At 44.6% G+C, this 21,532-nt stretch overlaps 1 protein-coding gene across 2 annotated transcripts in view; it reads left to right on the top strand.

Moving 5' to 3' along the window:
* The window catches only part of VPS53 (VPS53 subunit of GARP complex), a 61,543-nt gene that overhangs the window by 31,992 nt on the left and 8,019 nt on the right, over positions 1–21,532 (top strand). For both annotated transcript variants that reach the window (XM_014876496.2, XM_088177223.1), the window contains exons 13-18: positions 1,163–1,257; positions 5,824–6,066; positions 7,502–7,649; positions 8,516–8,598; positions 12,038–12,116; positions 16,962–17,110. In XM_014876496.2, the coding sequence (XP_014731982.2) occupies positions 1,163–1,257; positions 5,824–6,066; positions 7,502–7,649; positions 8,516–8,598; positions 12,038–12,116; positions 16,962–17,110 (797 nt within the window). The remainder of the gene's footprint in view (positions 1–1,162; positions 1,258–5,823; positions 6,067–7,501; positions 7,650–8,515; positions 8,599–12,037; positions 12,117–16,961; positions 17,111–21,532) is intronic.

Raw genomic sequence — 21,532 nt, 5'->3', positions numbered from 1 at the left:
TCATAGAGATGGTCTGACCTCCATAAAACCATTTCCTTACTTCAGGTTGGTATTCATCATTTGGGGCTGAATTATTGCCAAGAAATGTTTTGCCTTGTCACACTCTGATAGCTCTTCCAAATTCTTAGTGCCACCTCCTCTGTTGTTTAGGAGAGAAAGTCTTTTAGGTTCTCTCGTTCTGCTTCTTTTGTTTGGTTTTTCTTGCACTAAAAAAAAAAAAAAAAAAAATTCAGCTGGAAAAATTCATATCTTCATTGGCTGGGAGCTGATCTTGGCTTTTTGTGGAGAGAGAAGCAAGAATTCCATTCCAGAGTCACTGCAGCCCTCTTTGCAGCCAATGAAAAGTTGCTGGTTTGCTGGGAAGCAACAAGAGAAATTACCTCTTAGTAAAAAAGAATAATAATAATAATCTAGCTGTAGGGCAGAAAAGAGCTTAAAGGCTCTGCCCAGCCTGGTACATAAACATGCACAAATTTAAATGTGTGAGTATTCCCAGTGGCTTTTGGTGAGCTGCCCGTGCTTAGAGTGCAGCACTAAACTCAAATGAGGGTAAACAGGATGGCTCCCAAATGGCACATGTGCTTAATGCTCTAAATGTGATTTAAAAATAGAAATCTTTGCATCCCCACAAACGTGTTGCACAGTGAAGGCAGGCCTGTAGTGTTGCCTGCATAATTCTGGCTCCTCCAGTAATTACATGCTGTTTATCTAAATAAAATTCATTCAGATGAAGCCTGTAACTTTGAGTTATTGCCCTTGATATTCTAAAATGCAAGGATTCTTCAATCTTGCTTCCAAATAACTGCTACATTTAATTTTAGAGGGGACCAGTGGAGCCTTGTTACTGCTTGAAGGATTTAGGGAGATTTTATTTGCAAACTGCATTAAGATTCTTCAGCTGAAATCTGTTAGCATGGAGCAGCCTTCTCTTTAAGGCTAAGAATATTTTACAAGTGAAAAGATAATTCCTTGGATTGCTAACAGCCCTCTAAAAAGGAGGGAAGACTTGGATATAATGACATTTATATGCTTTGATTATTTGACAGCAAATTTCTGTGTTACAGTATCTCTGAAGATTTATATCCTTCTGTGCTGTTGCATTGCTGTTCCTTCAAGGTGTTACAGGGCAGGTTTGAACCAACATTCTAAATGTTTCCCACAGCCAAAGAAGCCAAAGGTCCCTGACAATCCTTTCCATGGCATTGTTTCCAAGTGCTTTGAGCCTCACCTTTATGTGTATATCGAGTCCCAGGACAAGTGAGTAACCAGCCCGAGTTTTATTTGAGTTTATTTGCTTTTGGATGTGTTGGGTTGTACTGGATTCTGTGCTCAAGCTGCAGAAAATTAATTTCTTGAAACTCTGCTGTCTGATTTCAACAGGAGCAGTGTTTGTGGTTCAGGAAACTTTGAGTGGGGCCTTTGCTGGGATAAAATGAGTGTTCAGGGGGCTGTGGAGGTTGGTTTTGTGTGTCATTTGCCAAGGGCTGCAGGAGTGGTGCCCACTGCCTTTCTGTGGAAGAGGTTTAGAGTTCCTGAAATGACTTCTGTTGCCTCTGCAATTCCCACTGCAGACATGTGTCTTTCTTTCATCTCGTGTCTTCCACAAATAATAGGGTTGGCTTTTCTGTAAAATACACATGTGGCTTCGTGGCAGAGGAGTTGCAAGATTTGCTTTGTAGGAAAGAAGTTATTTGAGATGCTTAGATGAAAGCTGCTGTAGATGAGCTGGCTGTGAGATAACATTAGCATTGCTCACAGATTGGGGACTTGGTCAGGGGCTTTAATCCCTGGCACCCTTCTTCATCTTCCTCTTTGACTTGCAGCAAAACAAGTCGAATGAAAGGAGCTTTCAGAGAAGCTCTGAGAAGTTTTCAAGGCTCTCACCACACTTCCTTGTGCACCTCAATTCACACCAGGGTTTAAATGACATCTCAGTAACAGCTGCAGTGCCACCTGGGACAGGAAATAGTTGAAAAAAGTTCAATTTAGTCTTTTAGCATAGATTAGTGGCTGGAAAGGAGGAGGTGCCTCCTTTGTGCATCTCATCTGTGTGTGCTCTTCTATCTTCCAAGGCTTTGCACATGAGAGAATGTGTAACTTGAGGCTTGTAGTGTCCTGATTTTATCCAAACTCCATGATAAGCATCTTGAAAAAGCTTTTCTATGTGCCATCAACTTTTTATGCATTAAAAAAAAAAAAAAATCCTTGAATAGCTGAAACCTTGCACAGTGCTGTGTCCTGCTGGGTTTAGGTTCTGCTCTGCAGTATAACAAAGGGAAACTGATATTTCCCCCCTGCCCTCAGCCAACTGAGCACAGACTTATTTGAGTATTTCTTCCCTTCTCACTGGGGGCCATATTAATCCCCATTTTGGTAATTCTACCCCACTGTGCTCCTAGCCCCTTCAGTTGCCTTTTTTTTTTTTTTTTCTTCTCCTTTTCCTTTACAATCATGAGATGTTTTGTATTAGCTTTATAGCCACAGGCTGCAGGGAGTTCAAAGAAAAACTGCCACAGTATTCCCCATGCTGCCCCTGACTGCCAAAAATTGCTTTCCTTCATGATTTTCTCTCTTCTTCTTCTTTCTTTGATTGAACTTTTGAGGAATCTGCTGCCAATGTCTGAAAATGAGATGTTGCTTAGGTCATTAATTGTAAGTTTCAGCTCTGAATAGTGAGAGCAGTGTGATAGTTTTGTTCATCAGTGCCTTAAATCTGTGACAGAAAAAAGCCTGGACATTTTCTGCCAAAAAATTGTTTCCATACCCGTGTAAAGAAACACGGTGCCAAAATCTGTAGCAGTTTTAAGAGGAGACACCTGAAAGGAGGAGTTTAAAGATGCTGCTCTCCACCCTCAGCTGCAGGGTAAATATCAGATTTCTGACCAGCCAAGCAGATTTCATTCCTGCCCCTTTGGGATGTGCATCTTGAGCTGTCCTTTATGGGCAGCAGGAGCACACAGACGTGAGCTGAGCTGTTCCTGGAGAGGAGGAAGAGCTCTGTCAGGGCTGAGAGTGTGCAGAGCCCTCCTTCCATCTGCTCAAAGGCAAGTCTGAGCCCAGAGTGCTTGGAAAACTGGCACTTGGTGCTGTGTGTTTGCAGCCTCATCAGCAGAGGGGCTTCCAAAATCCCCAGTCCATGGGAACTGCTCTGCAGTGCTCCAGGGGTGTCAGTGCCACTGCTCTGTTCACATCCCTGGGCACTCTGTTCTTCTCTCATGCTGCTCTGGAGTTCCTGGTTCCTTTCCTGCAGAACAACCCTGAATAGGTTGAATGCAAGGAAAAAAAAAAAAAAAAAAAAAGGAAGAGGAGTGCAGGAATGAAAGGAAGCAGAATAGAATTCCCTTTATGTGATTTCTTTTCATTCTTTCTCTTGGTTAGATTTGGCGAGTTCTCACTCCCAATAAATTGCTACTGTTAGGAAATACCACATCTGCACTACCACAGAATTTTCTTGGAGCTTTTCCGTAGAGTCTGTGGAGAAAATATTCATTTTCTGTAGCTCTCCTGCCTTCTTCATGTTTCATCTCCCAGCAGTTTTTCTGCCAGACTCTCTGTGCTCCCATTGTACCACACAGATTTGTGTCATATTTGGGCCAGCTGAGACTCATGTGAAAGTTTGCCATCAACCAAGGTGTGCATTAATGATGTATTAGTTCTTTTAATGCACAATATCCTGATGTTTTACTTGCACCAGTGCCATTCTGCAATAGGAGCAGTCCCATAGCCTGGTTTGATGGGCAGTTTTATCCAGGTTGGGATCAGAACAAGTGTGAAGCCCCAGCACTGCTCTCCCAGCTCTTCTGAACAGCTGCATTTTCTCCTGCATCCCAGTTGACAAGACCTTGGGGGACCAGGAAAATGCAGATCCATTTCACTTTGCCTCGGAGAAGAGGAGAACATGTGGGCTAAGCATAAAGAAACAAAAGCCATTGACATTCCTGACCGTGTCTTGAGACTGAGAGAAGGCAAAAAAAAAAAAAAAAAAAATCAAGTGAGTGGTGACTGCTAAGAAAGCTCCACTTTGTTGCCCAGCTGGAGCCCAGCACAGATGCAGAGGTGGAGATGCAGCTGTTGGATTTGACAAGGAGTGAGCCACGTCCTCTTTCCTTGAGAAGCTGCAGGAATCTGCAGGCTGCAGCACATGGGAGCCCTCCTGCAGCAGCCATCTGTTTGGCTCTGCTACAGCTACAGAGGGAGGTAAATTCTGCTTCTCTGTGGCCCAACACAATCAATGCTTCTCTTCAGCCTTCAATTGCTGCTGCCAGTGTGGAGATTTATCACATCAGTGCAGCAGCCTGGTGTTTTTACAGTGCTTGTAGCACAGCCGAGGAGCTGTGAGTGTGGAATCAGAGCTGTGTGTGCAGTGCTCAAGCAACAGGCATGGAAAAAGGGGATACTTGTCTTTGCAACAGCCTGCCTAAAACCAAGCAGCATTGCTCCATGATTGAGAGTCCTGATATTCCAAGCACATTCCTGGACATAAGTTTGGCCCAGCAGATCAACTATGGTAGGAGCATTTCCATTCTGAGGCAGCAACCTCTAAATTTATCAAGGAAGAGGCTTGTGATAAGATGGAATCAGAGGGGTTTTCTCTCTCATAAGAGGGAAAGAAAAAAAGGGTAGAAACTGGGGAAAAGTTGTCATTATTGGCAGTTTTCCCCCTCTCACTGGCAGAGGTGAGAACGTGCTGCAGTCTCAGCCATTCTCCCGAGGGTTTGGCTTTCTCCTCAGGAACCCGGGGTCATGGCACAGCCCAGCCATTCCACCCTCAGAGGGATGAAGGTTTGTGCCATGGCAAGGGGAGAGCTGCAGCAAGATCATATTCAAAATAGAAATATAAAATACAGAAACTCCTCCTGGTCAGCAGAGCACCTCTCTCACCTGAAAGTATTCTTTACCTGTTTCCCAAAAGCCAAGTTTCCTCGAGGAAAAGTGTGAGTGTGTCTGGGGGAGGAGGTTTATTGCAGAATTCAGTTCATCTGGCAAAGGTTATTCCGTGGAGCTGAGCTGGGCTGGGTCTCTGACATGGATGTGCTGTCTCTGGAGGAGCAGGGCCAGAGGAACTCCCCAAGATCAGAAGATTCTCTGGTCCTGTGGTGATGCCTCTGGCCCTCTGCCATGCTCAAAAACCTTTTTGTCCTGGTGAAAGGATGGAGTGAAGTTTATTGTTGAAATATTTGAGTAAGGACCAGGCTGTAATGAATCACTGGAGACAATAAGAAGGCTTTTTGTGCTTTTAAAAAGAGTCTTAAGTAGGAAGTGCACTTTGTGCTCATGCTGAATAAAACCTTTTTTAAAGGATGTGTGAAGTTGTGCAAAACCAGGTGGTATCCAAATGGGACCAAGAAATGGCAAATGGCACACACCATTTTGAGCACATCCCTTCAAAATCCATATTCCCTGAGGTCTTCTCTGGAGGCCTCTGAGATGGGAAGCCTGACTGTTCCTTTTCCTGGTGCCAGGAATGAAACTTGAGCACAGGCTTAATGCACTTGCATCAAATGTGCTGAACCGAGTCCTGGCAGACCTGGGAGCTTTTATGTGTGGCTGGAGAACAGATTTGGAGCTGCCACTAAAACTCCCGAGCACAAAAGGTTGGAGCTGTGGAATTGTGTGAGCTTTGTGCTGGGAGAATGGAGATAAGGAAGGGCTGGGAATACCCAGCTGCTAAACCTGAACTTGCTGGTGTCACAAGACAGAGCATCTCACTGTAGGCATTATTCCCTTTTTTCACTCCAATTCCAACCTCAACAGACTCAAATATATATATATATATATATATATATATATATATATATAATTTTTTTTTTTCCCCCACACCAGGAATCTGGGTGAGCTGATTGACAGGTTTGTGGCTGACTTCAAGGCTCAGGGTCCCCCCAAGCCCAACGTGGATGAAGGAGGAGCTGTCCTGCCCAGCTGTGCTGACCTCTTTGTGTACTACAAGAAGTGCATGGTGCAGTGCTCCCAGCTCAGCACTGGGGAGCCCATGATAGCCCTGACCACCATCTTCCAGAAGTACCTGAGGGAATATGCCTGGAAAATCCTCTCTGGAAACCTGCCCAAGTGAGTTTGGCTTCCCCAGTGCTGCAGACATTCCACTGCACCGAGGAGCAGATGATTTGTAAAGATAATTAATAAATACATCCTTGTGAACACTCATTTCCCTGTCAAACACCCCAGGCAGCAGCAGGATCACTCCATTTACTTCATGGTTTTCTCCAAAGTTCAGTTTCTTGCACAGAGAAAAAAGCAGGAGAGCCAATGGGCAGTCACACATTGTTTTTCTTTTAAGGGCCCCTGGAGAATAGCTTCATATTTGGCTTTGATTAGCAGCCAGGTTTGCAGTTTCTTGAAGTTCCTTTTGAAATGCCAGCCCAAGTCTCTTCAGAGAGGCCTGGCTTTCAGGGTTGCTGCTTGGGTAACCAGCTCATACTGGGATTCTCAGCTGCCTTAGCCCAACATCATCTATATGGTAATTTATAATGAAGGTGATTTATCTGTGAGATGCTAAAGTGCTTCCCTCTGCTCTGGAACATTTTATCTCTGTATAAATAAGATGTGTAGATATAAATCCAGTGAAAGGAGAGGAAATCATAATGAGTTTGCACCAATATGTGTCAGTGCACAGGCTAAAGGTGCTCCTGAGATGTTGCCAAAACTCCACTGCAGATAATTTTATTTGCTATTTAACATCTTCTGCTTGTTTCTTTTGTAAACCTGGGAGCAGCAGAATGACTTTCTGAAACCAGTAAAATCTTTCACAGATGCAAGGGGAGAGGGTTCCATCCAGACAAGTGGAAAGATAAATTTAATGTGTGTTCTCCATCAGACCTCAGTTGCATTCTTTATCCACGTTTTTTTTTTTTGAGTGCTCCATTTTTGCTGTCCAAGATAAATATCACTGTCCTATTTTTTTTTAATGGATTTGGATTATAAAGAGTTGAGAGGTAGGGAATTTCCTGCCTCTAAACTGCTCTGAGTCTTTCTTTGTTGATACATGAATGTTGCTCACTGGAAGACAGTGGAGGGGAAGGCACATTTTTAATAATTTACTTTGTTGATACCATCAGTTTTTAAAACAGGTTGCCAAAGTCTCAAATGCATGTGGACAGCTGTTTAGTGCTGCAGAGATAAATATGACAAGTTTCCTGATAGTTCTGAGATTCTTCTGTAATCTTTAATTAAATTTTGGATTACTGGCAATGAAGGTGAAGCTACCTGGGGAGTGCTGTGTTCCACTTGCATTCTAATCTGTTTTCTTGTCAATGAGTGAGTTGTCCTTTGCTTGAACACCTGGTACAAAGCTCTTTGTAAAAGAAATTCCTTCACTAAAATAGCAGTTGTGGGTTTGATGTCCTGTGCTGCACAGGGTGTTGGGTTGTGGCCATAAAGCCTTTTTATGGCATTAAAACCCAGCAGTAATTTTGCACCTTGAGTGTCTGTACACTCAAAAATCTCACAGGTTTTATCTGTTGATTTTTTATTTTTTTTTCCCCAGGACAACCAGCAGCAGTGGTGGGCTCACCATCACAAGTTTGCTGAAAGAAAAGGAAGGCTCTGAGGTGGCAAAGTTTACTTTAGAAGAGCTCTGCTTGATTTGCAGCATCCTAAGCACTGCAGAGTATTGCCTGGCCACCACCCAGCAGGTGAGTTTTCCTCTTCTGTGCTGCTGTGGAGACTGGGACAGCCAAAAGTGCTAAAAAAAAATCTATGGATTATTGAGCTCTACATTGTTCAATCTGTATTTCAAAGATAGAAGAGTATTGATTTTGTTATTCCTACCTGAGAAAAGTAATTTCCCTGTAACCCTGCTTTGCAGTTTTGGGTTCAATCCTTTTCTGTTTGTTACGTAATTTGTTTTGGATTGGAGACCAAAATTTTTATTTTTTAAAAAAAAAAAAAAGATTCTCTGTTCATTATCTCCCCATCATAAAAACAAGCACACCAATAATTCAAAATACTTTTGGGAAAATACTTGCATGAAATATTGGGGCAATGTGGAGTGGAGAGAGGAGGAATTTATGCTGATGTGATTTGCAGCCGCTCCGCTCGTTACATTCAGGTGCTTCCAAAATGCCATGGGTCAGGAATGAGCTGTGATGTTTGGCTCTATCCAACCCTCTCCACCACTAGGTCTGGCAATCTTCCTCCTCCTCCTCCTCCTCCTCCTCTGCAGTTTGGGCACAGGCAGAGTGTTGAGAAACATCTTTATTAGCAGGACAGATGCCACAGTGTTAAGCTAGTACGGTAGCATGTCATACTAGAGTTACATATTTGACCTTGGGGCTTTAATTCTTTGAGGACGTGGAGCCACCATGGCCCATCCTGGCAGATCAACAGGTCTGGGATGCCAAGAAGGAAAGATTTCCAGTGTCACTGGCTGAGTTTTGGATATAGTTTGGTCACAGATGAAGTTTGAAGAAGCTGACCTTTCCAGGGCATAAAGTTTTCAAGAACGATTATTTGGAGTTAGAAACCTGATCTCCCTGTTGCTTGTTTTGTTTCCCAACAGTTGGAAGAGAAACTCAAAGAAAAAGTGGATGCAAGCCTAATGGAGAGAATCAACCTGACAGGAGAGATGGACACTTTCAGCATGTATGTCCAGCACGTGCCTCCTCCCACAATGTGTCAAAATTCCCTTTTGTCAGCCAGATGGTGCTGGAGCAATAACAATCCTGAGGTCCTGGTGTCACAGGATCCACCCAGATCCACAGCCTGGGCACTTCCCTGCTGAGGGAATGGGATCCTCTGGCTGCTCCAAGAGCTGCACTAGCACAGGCTTTAGCTGCTCCCCATGGTCCAAGCCAAAGGAACAAGAGCACTGGAAAAGGGAAAGGAAATAGTGAGTTTCCATTTGAAACATCATTTGCATCTTGGCAGCTCTGAGAGGTGGCTGTTACATTTCAAGAAAGGAAGCTATTTCAGTACATTCCTTCCTGCTTTAACTTCCCCCTGGTAATCAGCAGCCTTGTCAGTATGATCAAACCCCATTTCAGATGACATAAAAGACTGATCCAATCTTATATTTGGGGATTATAATTGAGAGAAGATTATCATTCATTAAAATTACTTTTCATGTAACGGTGCTAAAAATATTCTGTTCTCACATCCTTTCCTCTCCACTCCTGACAGACAGATTGAATATATTTTTTTGAGACAAGAAAATTGAGGCAAAAGTTGTTTTGCCTCATATCAGACAAAAGAGTATCTTGGCAAGACTGGGAAGATAATCCCTGTCACCAGCTCCCCCTCTCCCTAAAACTAAGGTTCAGCCCAGATAGCAGTAAGCTTTTTTATTTTTCAGAAAACTTCCTTCCTGTGATTCCTCCTCTCCTGCTGCAGTGGGCAGGATCCCACTGAATCTCCATCCAGCTCTTTCACATGGTCTCAGGCTCCATTCCAGGCTGCAGAAACTCCCTTCCCTTCAGGCTCTTCTTTTTTAAGAGTGAATCCCTGCCTGAAATTCAGAGTTGCTGTGTCCACTCAGCCAAAGCAAGCAAGCAAGGTAGCAGGGAAGGAGAAATAAAATGTGCCAGAAGATGGGGATTTCTTAACATGGACAAGTGGAGGGTGAGTTTAGCCAGCAGGAGCCAGCAACCTCGAGTGGCTGCTTGATTTGCACAGTGGCTGCCTCTCGAGGTGGTTGGTCCCAGACAGCCAATGTGAAGTGTTTTGGAAGTTGTTTAATGTATAGCTCACGTTTGCTGCTTTGGACAGGTTTAAAGTCCAACTGACAGGGCTGATGTATCTTGTAACAAAGGCTTTTAATTGACTTTCATTCTGTTCCAGCTGAGGGCTTTGTCCAGCCTTCTGTCAGTGTAAGTCAGAGCTATAAACCTCGCTGGCGTTGGCTCATTCAACATCAAACAAGTTGTTTCTTCTGGGATTTGATGTCTTGTTAGGCACAGTCATAAAATAAGTGATAAAATGCTGTTTATGCACCCTGGAAAGTGTTTCTTCTTTCAGAGAAAGGCAAGTGCAGATCCACCCCAAATGTGGAGAAAAGGAGGGATTTATCCTTGGGGTGACAAAACAGTTTCTTTAGGGAAAGTGGCAGAAATTATGAGCTCTTCTTGAAGTTCAACAAAAAATATTGCAATGTAAATGCAGAAATCCGTAATTTCCCTGTTGATCTGTTTTGTGAGGTGATGGGCAGCATTCAGAGAACCCCTCAAGTGCTGGGCTCACTGTAGTTGCTGTACTGCTCCTTTATGGCCTCAGCTTCCTGATCCATCCCTTCTGTGCACGTCAGGGATGGAGTGAGGAGTCATCCACTGCTTTGTGCTGCCTGGGGTGAGGATTTTAAGGGTCTTCTGCAGACCCAGGCTCCAAACCCTCTCAGCACATCGTGATCCTTTGTGTTCCCAACACATTTCCAGCTGTTCCACCATCCCTCCACAGCACGTGTTTGTTTTGAAGTGCAGACAAATGGGTTTCTCTCCTTGTTTGCAAACTTGTGGCTTTCAGGTCGAGAGCCTGCACTTGGTGACCCAAGTCCTGACAGACTCCTGAGCACGGACACACAAGTGGTGGAGTCACTTCCCATCCTCTCAGAGCTCCGTGTTTGTCCTTGGTGCAGCAGCACAGCTCTGCCCTGCAGGAGTCAGGGGTGGTTATTTCAGTCTGGCTCCCTTGGCCTGGTGGAATCCCCCAGGGAGAGGATTCTGTAGTGCCCAGCAGAAGCAGAGGCACCAGCAGAAACAGTCACAGGCTTTTTTTATCCCAATGCAAGTTTTAGATGGTGTAACTTGAAGCCTGTAGTCACTTCATGTCCCATATTAATTTTTCCAACTAATTTTGGATGAGTTTGCCTTTACAAACAAATTAAGTGCTTGGAAGGAAGTCTTTTACTTTGCATCCTGTTCCAGACTTTATGTGCTGGAGCTGTAGGAAAGGGAACAGGCAATCTTTCTGGGTCATGGTGAAGAGCAAATCCCAGGTCAGAATTAAGTGTGGGTGACACCATATCTCAACGAGAAGGTGGACACTTAAAAATGTTTTGAATAGTGAACCCCAGAGTAGCATCCAAAACTTCACAAAGGCAATGATGGGGAGGAAAGATGGTTTGAGGAAGCATTGCCCAGATTTCTCACAGTCCTGTGATTCTCATCTGTGCTACCATCATGAGAAAGAGCAAAAGTAAAATCCACTTCTTACAGATATAATCCTGAGGTTGTAAACACGCATCTGTGGCAGACTTAAAGTTGACACTGTTTTTAAAAACTGTGCTTAGTGAAACAGAATCAGTGATTTGTTCTAGCAGAAGCTGTCTGCAGTGGGAGTGCTGGTTCTGTGCCCTGAGGGGGGTCTGAGCTGCTGCAGGCAGTTTCTTGGCTGTTGTTTTAGGATCAACTGCACCTTTATGCATACCATAATATGATGGCCTTAAATGTGTCTCTAAGCAATATCACGCTGTTTAAAAAAAAAAAATAAAGGGGGAGGGAGGGAGATGTGTTTGACTAATGTGTCCTTTAGTCTGGTATATGTCTCAGGAACTCAAACAATGGATGGCAGCAGTCCTAGACATAGTGTAAATAAGACATCTGCCTTCATCTTCACACATGGGAGACACAGAACTCATGCAGATGTCATTTTTAAAATCCTCTGTGCAAGTTCCTGTGAGCAGTAGAATATTGGCTGCGAATAAATGGAGGGATGATAAAATGTTGGTGTTGCACAGACTGGATTAAATTTGAAGCTGAATCCCAGTCTGGGCTTGATACTTGGGGATTTCTCCATCTGCCACCTTTGATCCCAAACCCCTTATTTGTGTTAAAACAGAGAAAGGTCAACTGTACAAACATCCCCTCTCCCCTGGAGCCCGTTGTGCAGCTCCCTGCAGAATTTCCCAGCTCCTCCTCAGTACAAGTTGTAGCTGTGTGCATTCACATCACAGTGCTGCTGTCAGCCAGTGGAGGATTTTCCTCCTCTCACAGTCAAACACTCCAGTCCTGGCACTCTGTTACTCACTGTGATTTTAAAACTCATGCTTGATTCTTGTTGTTTTTTTTTTTTCTCCCCACCTTTTTTGCAGTGTGATCTCCAACAGCATCCAGCTGTTGGTGCAGGACCTGGATGCAGCCTGTGACCCTGCCCTGACTGCTATGAGCAAGGTAGGGGTGGATTTTCAGGAAGAGGTCACCTTAAGATCCATGTGGAGTTTTTCTGTGCTTTGATTGCTTGATTTCACTACTGATACATGCTTTTATTCCGATTTTTTTTTCTTACTTTTTAGAGCAGCAATTGCTGTATTTATAAATGCATCCCTCACTCCAAACTCTCTTATTATTCAGATTAGAGCTTTCAGGCTTTTTGCACCACATTAAAACCTACAGACAATGAAATACATTCAGTAAGTGTTTCAGGGCTTTCTCTTTCCACTCCCAGTGCCAGGGAGAGCATTTAAAACTGGAAAAACTTTTGTCAGCGTGAAATTTCAAATACACCTTCACGTTTGCTCTCCCTTTTGTCTTCTTTGGCAGGGAGTTTTACCAGGCTGCTTGTTTGGGGCTCTTAAATGGAGGTGCTCAAATGGAGGTGATGTGGAATGGAGATTGAGCCTTATTGCTTCTGTGATCCTCTCAAGGACATATGGAGCCATTCCTGGAGAGGCCCCTATGGCTGCAGCTTAAGGATTTTGTTGCAGTTACACTGCTGGCTTTTATATGTTTGAAATGCAGAACGGTGTTTCCTTGCCAAAGTATTGTGAAAACCCAGACTTGCTTTAGACAGAGGTGAAGACAACAAAAGTGGATTGAACTTTTTTTTTTTTTTTTCTTCTTTTTAATTAGAAATATTAAACATAGAGCTCCATTTTTGTAGGATCAACACACTGTCTGGCTGCCATGAATTTTAATAGCTTTCTGCTTTATGATGTATTCCAGCTGTAACCAGCCCCACCACCCCCAACTAATATTTGAAGTGGAATGCAGCTGGTAATAGAGCTTGTACAGGTTCCAAATGGAAAGAGGATTTTTTTGCCCAGTTAAATAACAGCACTAGGAAGGGCTCACCACTTCAGGTGTTGCCTGTGTGCTGTGGCAGCCCCCCAGATCTCCTGAACCTACAGAGTACAGTAATATTTGAATCACTTAGCCCTGGCTGTTTATACCCAAGTAAACCACAACCTTGAGAAAGCAGCAGCTGGTAGGCCATTTATTTTTGTCTTTGGAACACTGGTAAAATGCAGCACACGTGATGGGACCGATGATATATAAACAAGTTTAAGTGTTATGAAATTAGCTAAATAAATACTTGTCACTTGTGCACACACTTCACTATTTGCATCAGACAGAGTTGCTTTTATGTGATTTTTATGAGACCTGGATTTGGTGCAAGAGGTTTTTTTTTTCCTTCACCTTCCTCCTCCCTTTCCTTCAGGGCTGGGTTATTACTCTGACACTTGAATAATGAATGCATGTAATTATTTAAACACAGGGTTAGTATATGGAAATGTAAAATTTCAGCCTATATTAAAGAAATAAAGATTGTGTGGCTGATCCATTCCAATTTTGCTCTCTCAAGATCCATACTCCATTAGGGCTCTTCCTTTGTTTAGCTTCTTTTCATTTCTCTGGTGTCCTCCATGATTGAACATTCCCAGTTCTTTGTTGGAGTCTGGCTTTGGGTTTTTTTGGGTTTTTTTTTTCTTTGCGAAAATGTTCAGGAACTAGAGAGGTAAATTATGAAATGCTTAAACCTCTCAATCCACTTTGGCTGCAGGCCACATTGAGAGATTTAACACAGAAAACAGCATCAGGAATATTGCTTTCAGCTGGGAATGCTGCTCAGTTTCCATGATTCTTTACTTTGTGTGTTCTGAAAAAAAATGGTAAATGCTGAAAAGGCCCCATATTACAAAATTTGTTGGTGATAATCCTTACTCAGACTTTACAGCAGGTGTAGGATGATTAAATGTGATTTTAGGACGGGGAAACTGGGATGTGGGTGGGAGGAGAATTTGCCCTAAACCCCCTGTTGTGATATTCTGGATAACTAAGAACTGTTAATGTGTTTATAGTGATCCGTAGCAGGCACTCACATTGCCTGATGTGCTTCCTTTTTTATCTCTGGGATGAAGGAACTGCTAATCTGCACGAGATTTTTTCACCCCAATTAAGTTTATGGTTTGCACTGGGTAAGGCTTGATTTACACGCTGAATTAAGCATGGATTTATATGTAAAACTGTGCCTGTAAGTGGGGCTGGGGGACATTTTAGTGCCTCACATCGATCTCTTGCTGGCTTTTTACATTTTCCTAAAACCTTTTGGCACAGCAGCAGTTCCCAGTGTCCTCACAGCTGAGTGGACAAAGCCAGGCTTTAATCATCTCTCCACTCCACACAGAGAAAACCCCCAGAGCAGAAGCAATCAGAGCTGCCAGCTGCTAATTAAAAGCCCTCAGGAGAGCGTGCAGAGTGTGACAGTGCAGAGCCCAGCCCGTGTCCCCAAACACGGGGCTGTCACCCGTGTCCCCTCCTGCTGCTCCCCCTTCCCATCCCAGCCTCTCCTGCAGGAGCAGCTCCAGGTGCCCGGTCTCGAGCTGCAGGGGGAGAAGCTGGCAGTGGGATGCTGCTGGGAACAGGGAGAATTGAAGATTTATTCCTCTGCTCAATCACAAAACAGCTCCTTTGCTGGAGGGCTGGACACAGGGGAGGGACGTGGTGGCACTTTGGGGACACTGCTGAGTCCCTGAGTTGCCAGGAGGCAGCACAGCTCTTGTGAAATGCCAAACCACACCAGTTCTGCTCGGGGTTTCTCTTTGCTCCTGCCTGTTTTACCCTAAAGCCTGTGTTCTGTTGTGAGAACCAGGAGGCAGCAGCAGCTCGTGGAAGCCTTGCAGACACTCCATGTCCCCCCAGCCTGCAGGTGCCTTTGGGCTTCTCCCTTCCCGTGAGATCTCCCTGCTCCTGTTCCTTGGACTTGTGTTTGTAAACTCTGTGGATATCCCAAGAAAAACACAGGACAAGGGAAAAAAGAGGAATAAATTTTAAACGACAGGAACAAAGCTTTACCAGCAGAGTTGGGCTCACATTTCTTTTGATGACTTTTCAGTATGTGTGCTATTCCTTTCTCTGCAGCTACTGGGTGGGTTTTTTTTGGGTGAAACACACCCACATGCACACACACACACACAAAAGGGCTATTTTTACTGTTCGTGCTTTAAAGGTTTGGTTGTAAAGTATTGCTTTTGGAATGATGACCAACAAAATGAAAAAGCTACTGTTTCATTGTTGGTGCAATAATTCAGCTCAGCAGTCCCTTCCCACTTTGTGGCCATTGCCACTCTGTGGGGATGGTGTGTTGGGTGAGGATTGCTCTGTCAAGAAGGGAATGTGTGAATCCATCAGGGAGAAAGGCACAGAATATTTTGTTTGGATGTGATCAGTACCATGGGGGAGTAGAAAAGTAGGTGACAGGGCTTGAGGGAATGGCTGGAACTGTGTCTGGGGAAGTTGAGGTTGGATTTTAGGAAAAGGTTTTTCCCCCAGAGGGTTTTGGGGCACTGCCCAGGCTCCCCAGGGAATGTCACAGCCCCAGGGCTGCCAGAGCTCCAGGAATGTTTGGACAGCACTCTCAGACACGGGGTGGGATTGTTGGGGTGTCTGTGCAGGACCAGCAGTTGAAGTTGATGCTCCTCGTGTGTCCCTTCCAACTCAGGATGTTCTGTGACTCTGTGAAAACCTGTGGAGCAGGTGATGAGAGAGATATCCCTTCCAGCCAGCCAGCTGATGTGAGATCAGCAGCCTGGGGGTTGGTTTGTTTGGTTTAAATAAAGACAGCTTTAGTGGGACATGTGTAGACTCAGACACTGTGGTTTTGCAAAGAATTTGGCTTTTCTTTCCCCCTAAGTCACTTAGGCTGCTTGTTGTTTGGATGGAGTTGAGTCAGCTGAGTTGCAGGGGGCAAAGTAGCCATACTAAATTAAATTAAAACCAGGAATAAAACACTTTATATGCAAAATCCAGAGCTTGGGGAAACAAGCTTGAGGACAAACAGCCCCTCAAAGGAAAAAAAACTCATCTTCCATATGTGCCCAGTTTCCTCTCCTGATTTCCTATGAGTTTTCCTCCTGTCTCATCTCCAGCATGAGGAGCTCCAAAGAGTTATTGGGAGAACATTGCAGAGTTCTGAGCAGCAGCAGAGCTGAGGGTGCTTCTCTGGATGCTTGTGTTCCTCTGTGAAACTCTGGTAGACACACGAGGCCAGGCCAGACCCAGTCACCTCTTTTTTGGTTTTTCCACTTGACTTAAATTGGGAGAACCCTGTGTACTGCAAACCAGACTCAGAGAAAGTCAAGGGAGCCACACATCTGCCTCCCAGGAGCTGTTCTCTTGCAGTTCTGCTGAAAATAAATGAAAACAAAATAGGAAGTTGAGTAACTCTCCTTGTTTTGTACTTTTTACATGCATTTGGAAGAGCTGGACTTGGGCATCCTGGCTTGTACACCAGCAGTGTTTTCAGTGAGCTACACTGGTGTAGAGTGCTTTGGACTTTAAGACTTTTTACCTCTTCCATCTATCTGTCATCAGTCTCACCAGCATTAAAGTCTTGGCTGCCATACAGGAATCCAGACTTTGCAAGCTTGCAGATATTTTCTCAAATGCCTCTAATCAGGATTTATATGGGCATTTCATCCCAGCAAACTGGAAACTGTTAAATATTAAAGCAGCCTGGTGTGCTCCAAAGGCTTTTTAAATCCTAGTGGTCCCCATTTGTGTGGGTTACTGGTCACAGTCTCTGCTCTGGCTTTTCTTTGTGTCTTCTTGTGGAAGGGTTTTGCCCAATCACTTTAACGATGAACTTGACCTTGGTGGTGAATTGCAGAGGCAGTTTCTAAATTATTCCTTAGAGATCCCCTGGCAGGAAGTTTGTACAGTTTCCCTTACCTATTGCTTGAATGTTAATGAATTAAACAGTCATTTTTAGTTGTTTTTTTTTTCTTCCCCTCTGTGCAGATGCAGTGGCAGAACGTTGAACATGTTGGTGACCAGAGTCCTTATGTCACCTCAGTGATCCTCCACATTAAACAGAATGTCCCCATCATCCGTGACAACCTGGCTTCCACGAGGAAGTATTTCACTCAGTTCTGCATAAAATTTGCCAAGTAAGTTACCAACACACAGTTTATTCATGTCATCCCATAATACAGTGTGATGATCACTGTGTGCTGTGCAGAAAGTTTTGGGTTGGGCATCTTTAAAAGACTTTGAATATCTGAACTTCAGATATGACTCTTGCTGTGGGAAAACCTGCTTTTCTTCCATGGGGCTTCCAGGTACTGAGAAATTTGCCTCAAAATAACATTTACACTAAGCCCTGTGAGGAGGGCGTGTGTGAGAAGTATATTCTACCTTCACAATCTGAAAGCTGATTTTCTGTACAAAAGTACCTCAGTCAGGAGGGGAAATTCACATTAAAGTATCTTCCTGGAGAGTCAAAGTTGAGCAGCACGAAAGAAGTGGCAGATGAGACAGAAATGCTGCTGGATTCAGGGTGGGCATCCAAACTTTTATGTCTGTGTCTGAAACAAAAAAATTCAATTTTTGGGAAGATACTTTAAGCTCTTCCCTGCTTGCCTGTGGCCAGCTGAGCTCCACATGGCAATGCCCCAAGAAGAACCCTGGGGAGGGCTGTGCCAGCTGGAGCTGCTGCTTTTGGTGTCACATGTGACCGTGCTGGTGGACTTGAGCAGTGGCGTGCGTGTCATGTGTCACTCTAAAATACCTTAACGTTTCATTCATCTCTGATAAGGTAATCACCCTGAAATAAGCTCTGTGGCCTGGCAGGGACACTGTGGGTTGGAGATTTGAGCTGCAGCTCCTGCCTCAGCAGGGTGGGATGCAGCAGCTATCCTGGGAATTGGGAGTTTTCACAGCAGGGAGGCTCTCCTGAGAGTTTCATCCTCCTCTCTGTCTGGAGGTACTCAGGAGTTTGCATTAAGGATTTATTTACTGATAAATCATGTGATGATGTTGCCCATAATCACTGTTTGAAACGCTGTCTCAGTGAGAATTTATTGTATGAAAAACTTCTGTGTGGTTACACTTGAATTTTATGTGATAAATAAAACCCCCCATTTATTCAGCTGTTCACAGCACACTCTTAATACCTCAGCTTAGTTGCCTCCCTTTTAACTTTGTTGCTGGGCACATACCAAGTAAACTCCAGATGAAACAGCTCTCAGATTTGAGTGAAGTTCCCATCTAAGCTTGTCCTCATCCTTGAGCACAGAAGCCACTGCTCCTCTCCAAAACATTTTTTTTTAAGACAACTGCAGCTCTGATCTGCAGCCCATGAAAATTGAGACACAGTCTTGAACTCACTGTGCCGTGGATCAGATGTGAAAAGGGTGAAATGGGTTCCTGAAGGTTGATTTTGCTGGATCTGTGCAACTTGGTGCTGAGGAGAACCAGCCCAGGGATAAGGGAGCACCTTAAAATGCCTTTTAATGTGTACAAATATTTGTATTTTTGAAACTCTGAATTCTTATGGAATATACTGGCTGGGCCAATATAAATACCTGGCCTTTTGTGTGCCCTACAGTGCTGAAAATCCTTTTAACAGGCCTTGTGCTTCTCCACATGTTAATGCCTGTGTCTTTGTGAGCTGCCACTTCTCAGCTCTAATGGATTGTATAAAGCGTGAGTGTTGAGTTACAGGACCACAGGGGAGAAGGCAGCTAAAGTCACTAAATTTAAAACAGCAGGATCTGAGCCAAGTCTGGAGAGAAGAAAAATGGCCATCAGGAATTGCATCAATCCTCTAACCCAATTTGTCATTTTTGCTTTGTTTTGACCGATGTGCTCCCCGGGGACAGCGAGCGGCCGTCGGGTTTTGGGGAGCCAGGGTGGGGGGCTCAGCTCTCCCTGCACCTTATCCTTTGAAATCAAAACCCCACAGCAGCACAGCCTATGGCTGCTCTGCTGGGATGTGTTTGGGAAGTCTGTGACCTGACCTCAATGAGGAAGAGATTAGAACTGAGAGACAGGAAAAACAAACAGTTCTCCCCCTGGCCGGGGAAGCGGCTCCTCCGTTTGCAGCAGCCAAGCCTGGTGGGTGCTGTGTCCTTCCAGGTGCTCCAGCTGAAAAGTGAGAGCAGTTTGGGGGAAGAAATTTGTGATTTAGAGGTTTCAGGGCTGAGCTCAGCCTGGGCAAGGGCTGGCACCAGCTTGGAGGATGGCAAAGAGCAAAACCCTCCTTGGCTGCAGTGACTCAGTGACACCAGAACCTCCGAGGGGTGTCCTGCAGTAGCTCAGGCTGGCAGACAGACAGACAGACAGACAGACAGACTGTGGTTGCATGTCTGTCTGTGCCTCACTCTGCAAGGCATTGTGCTTGATGCATCATCAGTGCAGGGGATTAGGAAAACTCAGGCTTTGGCAGAGCCACTCCCGTTGGGTGGGAGATGCTGTGGTTTCTGTGCCTTGGGTTCCTTATCTATCTTGCACTGCTTTATTATTACACTGGGGACTTATCTGCTTCTAGGGAGGCTTTGCTGGGTTCAGTTTTATAGAAGAAGCTGTAAATGAATTCTGGCATCCAATCTAGCTGTGATTGTGCAGGGAATAAAGGCATTCAGAGCACAGAGCCTCGTGCAGAGCATTACCCCTGAACATGCACGTATTATTCACATCAGGATTGCCTGCTGTTCTCTGAGAGCATCGAGTCCAGCCTAGGCAAGAGGCTCCAGTGCATTTTTCTGTTAAGTGAAACTGCTCTTGATGGTCTGTGCTAGTCCAAAAAAAAGAAAAAAAAAAAAAGGGGGAGATGGGGAATTCCAGAGCAGCCCTTGGCTCTTACAGTTTGTCTTGTCTGTCCTGCTGGAGTTGGGAAGCTGTTTCCAATAAGGCAGCGTGAAATAAGAGGCATGTGGGGATGGAAGGTCACTTTACCCCTCTGCAGTGATGGTGGGTGGCCATCCAAAGGGGCCTGGGAATTGTTTCATGCAATACAGAATGCTGTCTATGGCAGATTGTGTGCTTATATAGAAAAGAAGATTAAAATCAACAGGGGAGGGGGTCCTTGGGCTGCCAGTCTGCCACCCTGCAGAAGGAAAAGCTCACTCTGATTCTCATACACAACATGAGCTTTAGCTCCATGCCTGACCTTGCAGAGGGAGGGACAATTGGATCTACCTGCACTATCAAAGGCACAGTTAATTTCTTGCACTGTTCTGCCAGCAGTGAGCTGCTGCATCCAGAATTGCTGCCAATTTATCATTTTCTAAGATCACCTAAGCTCCAGCTGTGCTCATCACTCTCTAATTGCCCTCTGGGTATTAGTTATAAACCTGAAAAATGGACTTTTAAAACAGGTTCAATCTTCACTGTAATGCTTTTGTGCAAGACGAGACAGGGCTTCTTTTCCTCCTCCTCTTTCCCTTTTGTTGCCAAGGTTGTTTCTCTGGTGGCCAAATTCAAAGCTGCTTGGGGCAGCCCAGTAGCTGGTTCTCAGCAGTAGTTTGAAACTGTTCTCCTTGACACCTCTCCAGGATAAAATGATTCACTGAGAGAGGTAGTGACTGTGTCTGAGGGAAGGAACCTTTGCTTGTGAGAGCTCTTCCTTGGGCCATTCCTTTGGGTTTGCTCAGCAGCTTGGCACGCTCCGTGCCTGAGCTACACTTTTGTCACTTTTCCATGAGAAAGGATGAGAAATAAATAAATGTCCTGGCTTGGAAAACAGGTGGCAGGACAAACAAGATGCTGTCCATGCTGCTTGCTTTGTGGGGAGGAAACAAAAAGCTTAACAGATGCAAGGAGGAAAGCATGCTGAATTTAGATCATCATCATGAGCAGCCTCAGTCCAAAGCACAGCTGATACTCTCTTAGGACAGAGCCACTAAAATCTAAGAGTTGCCACCAGGTCATGGGCAAGTCCTGGAAATGTGAGCCCTGCAGGCATTCAGCCAAAGGAGGGCATGTGAAAGAGGGAGAGTGCATTAAAAACAAGGCAGCAAGAGGGAGATTTGTTCAAGTGGTGTGGTCCTGACAGATTTTGTTGCTCCTGATCTTTCCTGGTGCTGCTCCTTGGTGGAGTGGTTGGGCAGGGGCTTGTCCTGCAAGGGAGCATCTGCTTCTCCACTGAGGAATGAAATTGCTTCAAAGCCTCAAACCAAGAGGCAACAAGCTAAAACCAAAGCTGATGCTCTGGAGTGGTGAATACTGAATTTCCATCCTCACCGAGCTCTCTTTGGTTGGGCAGTCATTTTTCTGAGCCTGAAATCCATGACAGTAAAATATAGTAATGGTGTTTTCCTTTTCACAGAACTTTTTCTTGTCTTGATTGTGTTGGCCAGCAGCTTTCTGGAAGGGTGCCTCTGTGTGAGTGTCCAGGGCCCAGCAGACCTCCAGCCTTGGCTGGACCTCAAGTTCAGTGTGTAATATGCATGTTATGGAATTACTTGTGTGCAGGAAAATGTAGGTTCTGGATACAGTCAAGGGACTTCCACTCATGAGCAGTGAAGCTAATCCTGGTGTGTTGCTGTTTTTATGATGCACAATAGTTTGTTTGCTGACCTTTTACTGTA

Source organism: Sturnus vulgaris, chromosome 21 (assembly GCF_052056855.1).
Source record: "Sturnus vulgaris isolate bStuVul1 chromosome 21, bStuVul1.hap1, whole genome shotgun sequence".
NCBI lineage: Eukaryota > Metazoa > Chordata > Aves > Passeriformes > Sturnidae > Sturnus > Sturnus vulgaris.
This window is presented reverse-complemented; position numbering and strand designations above follow the sequence as displayed.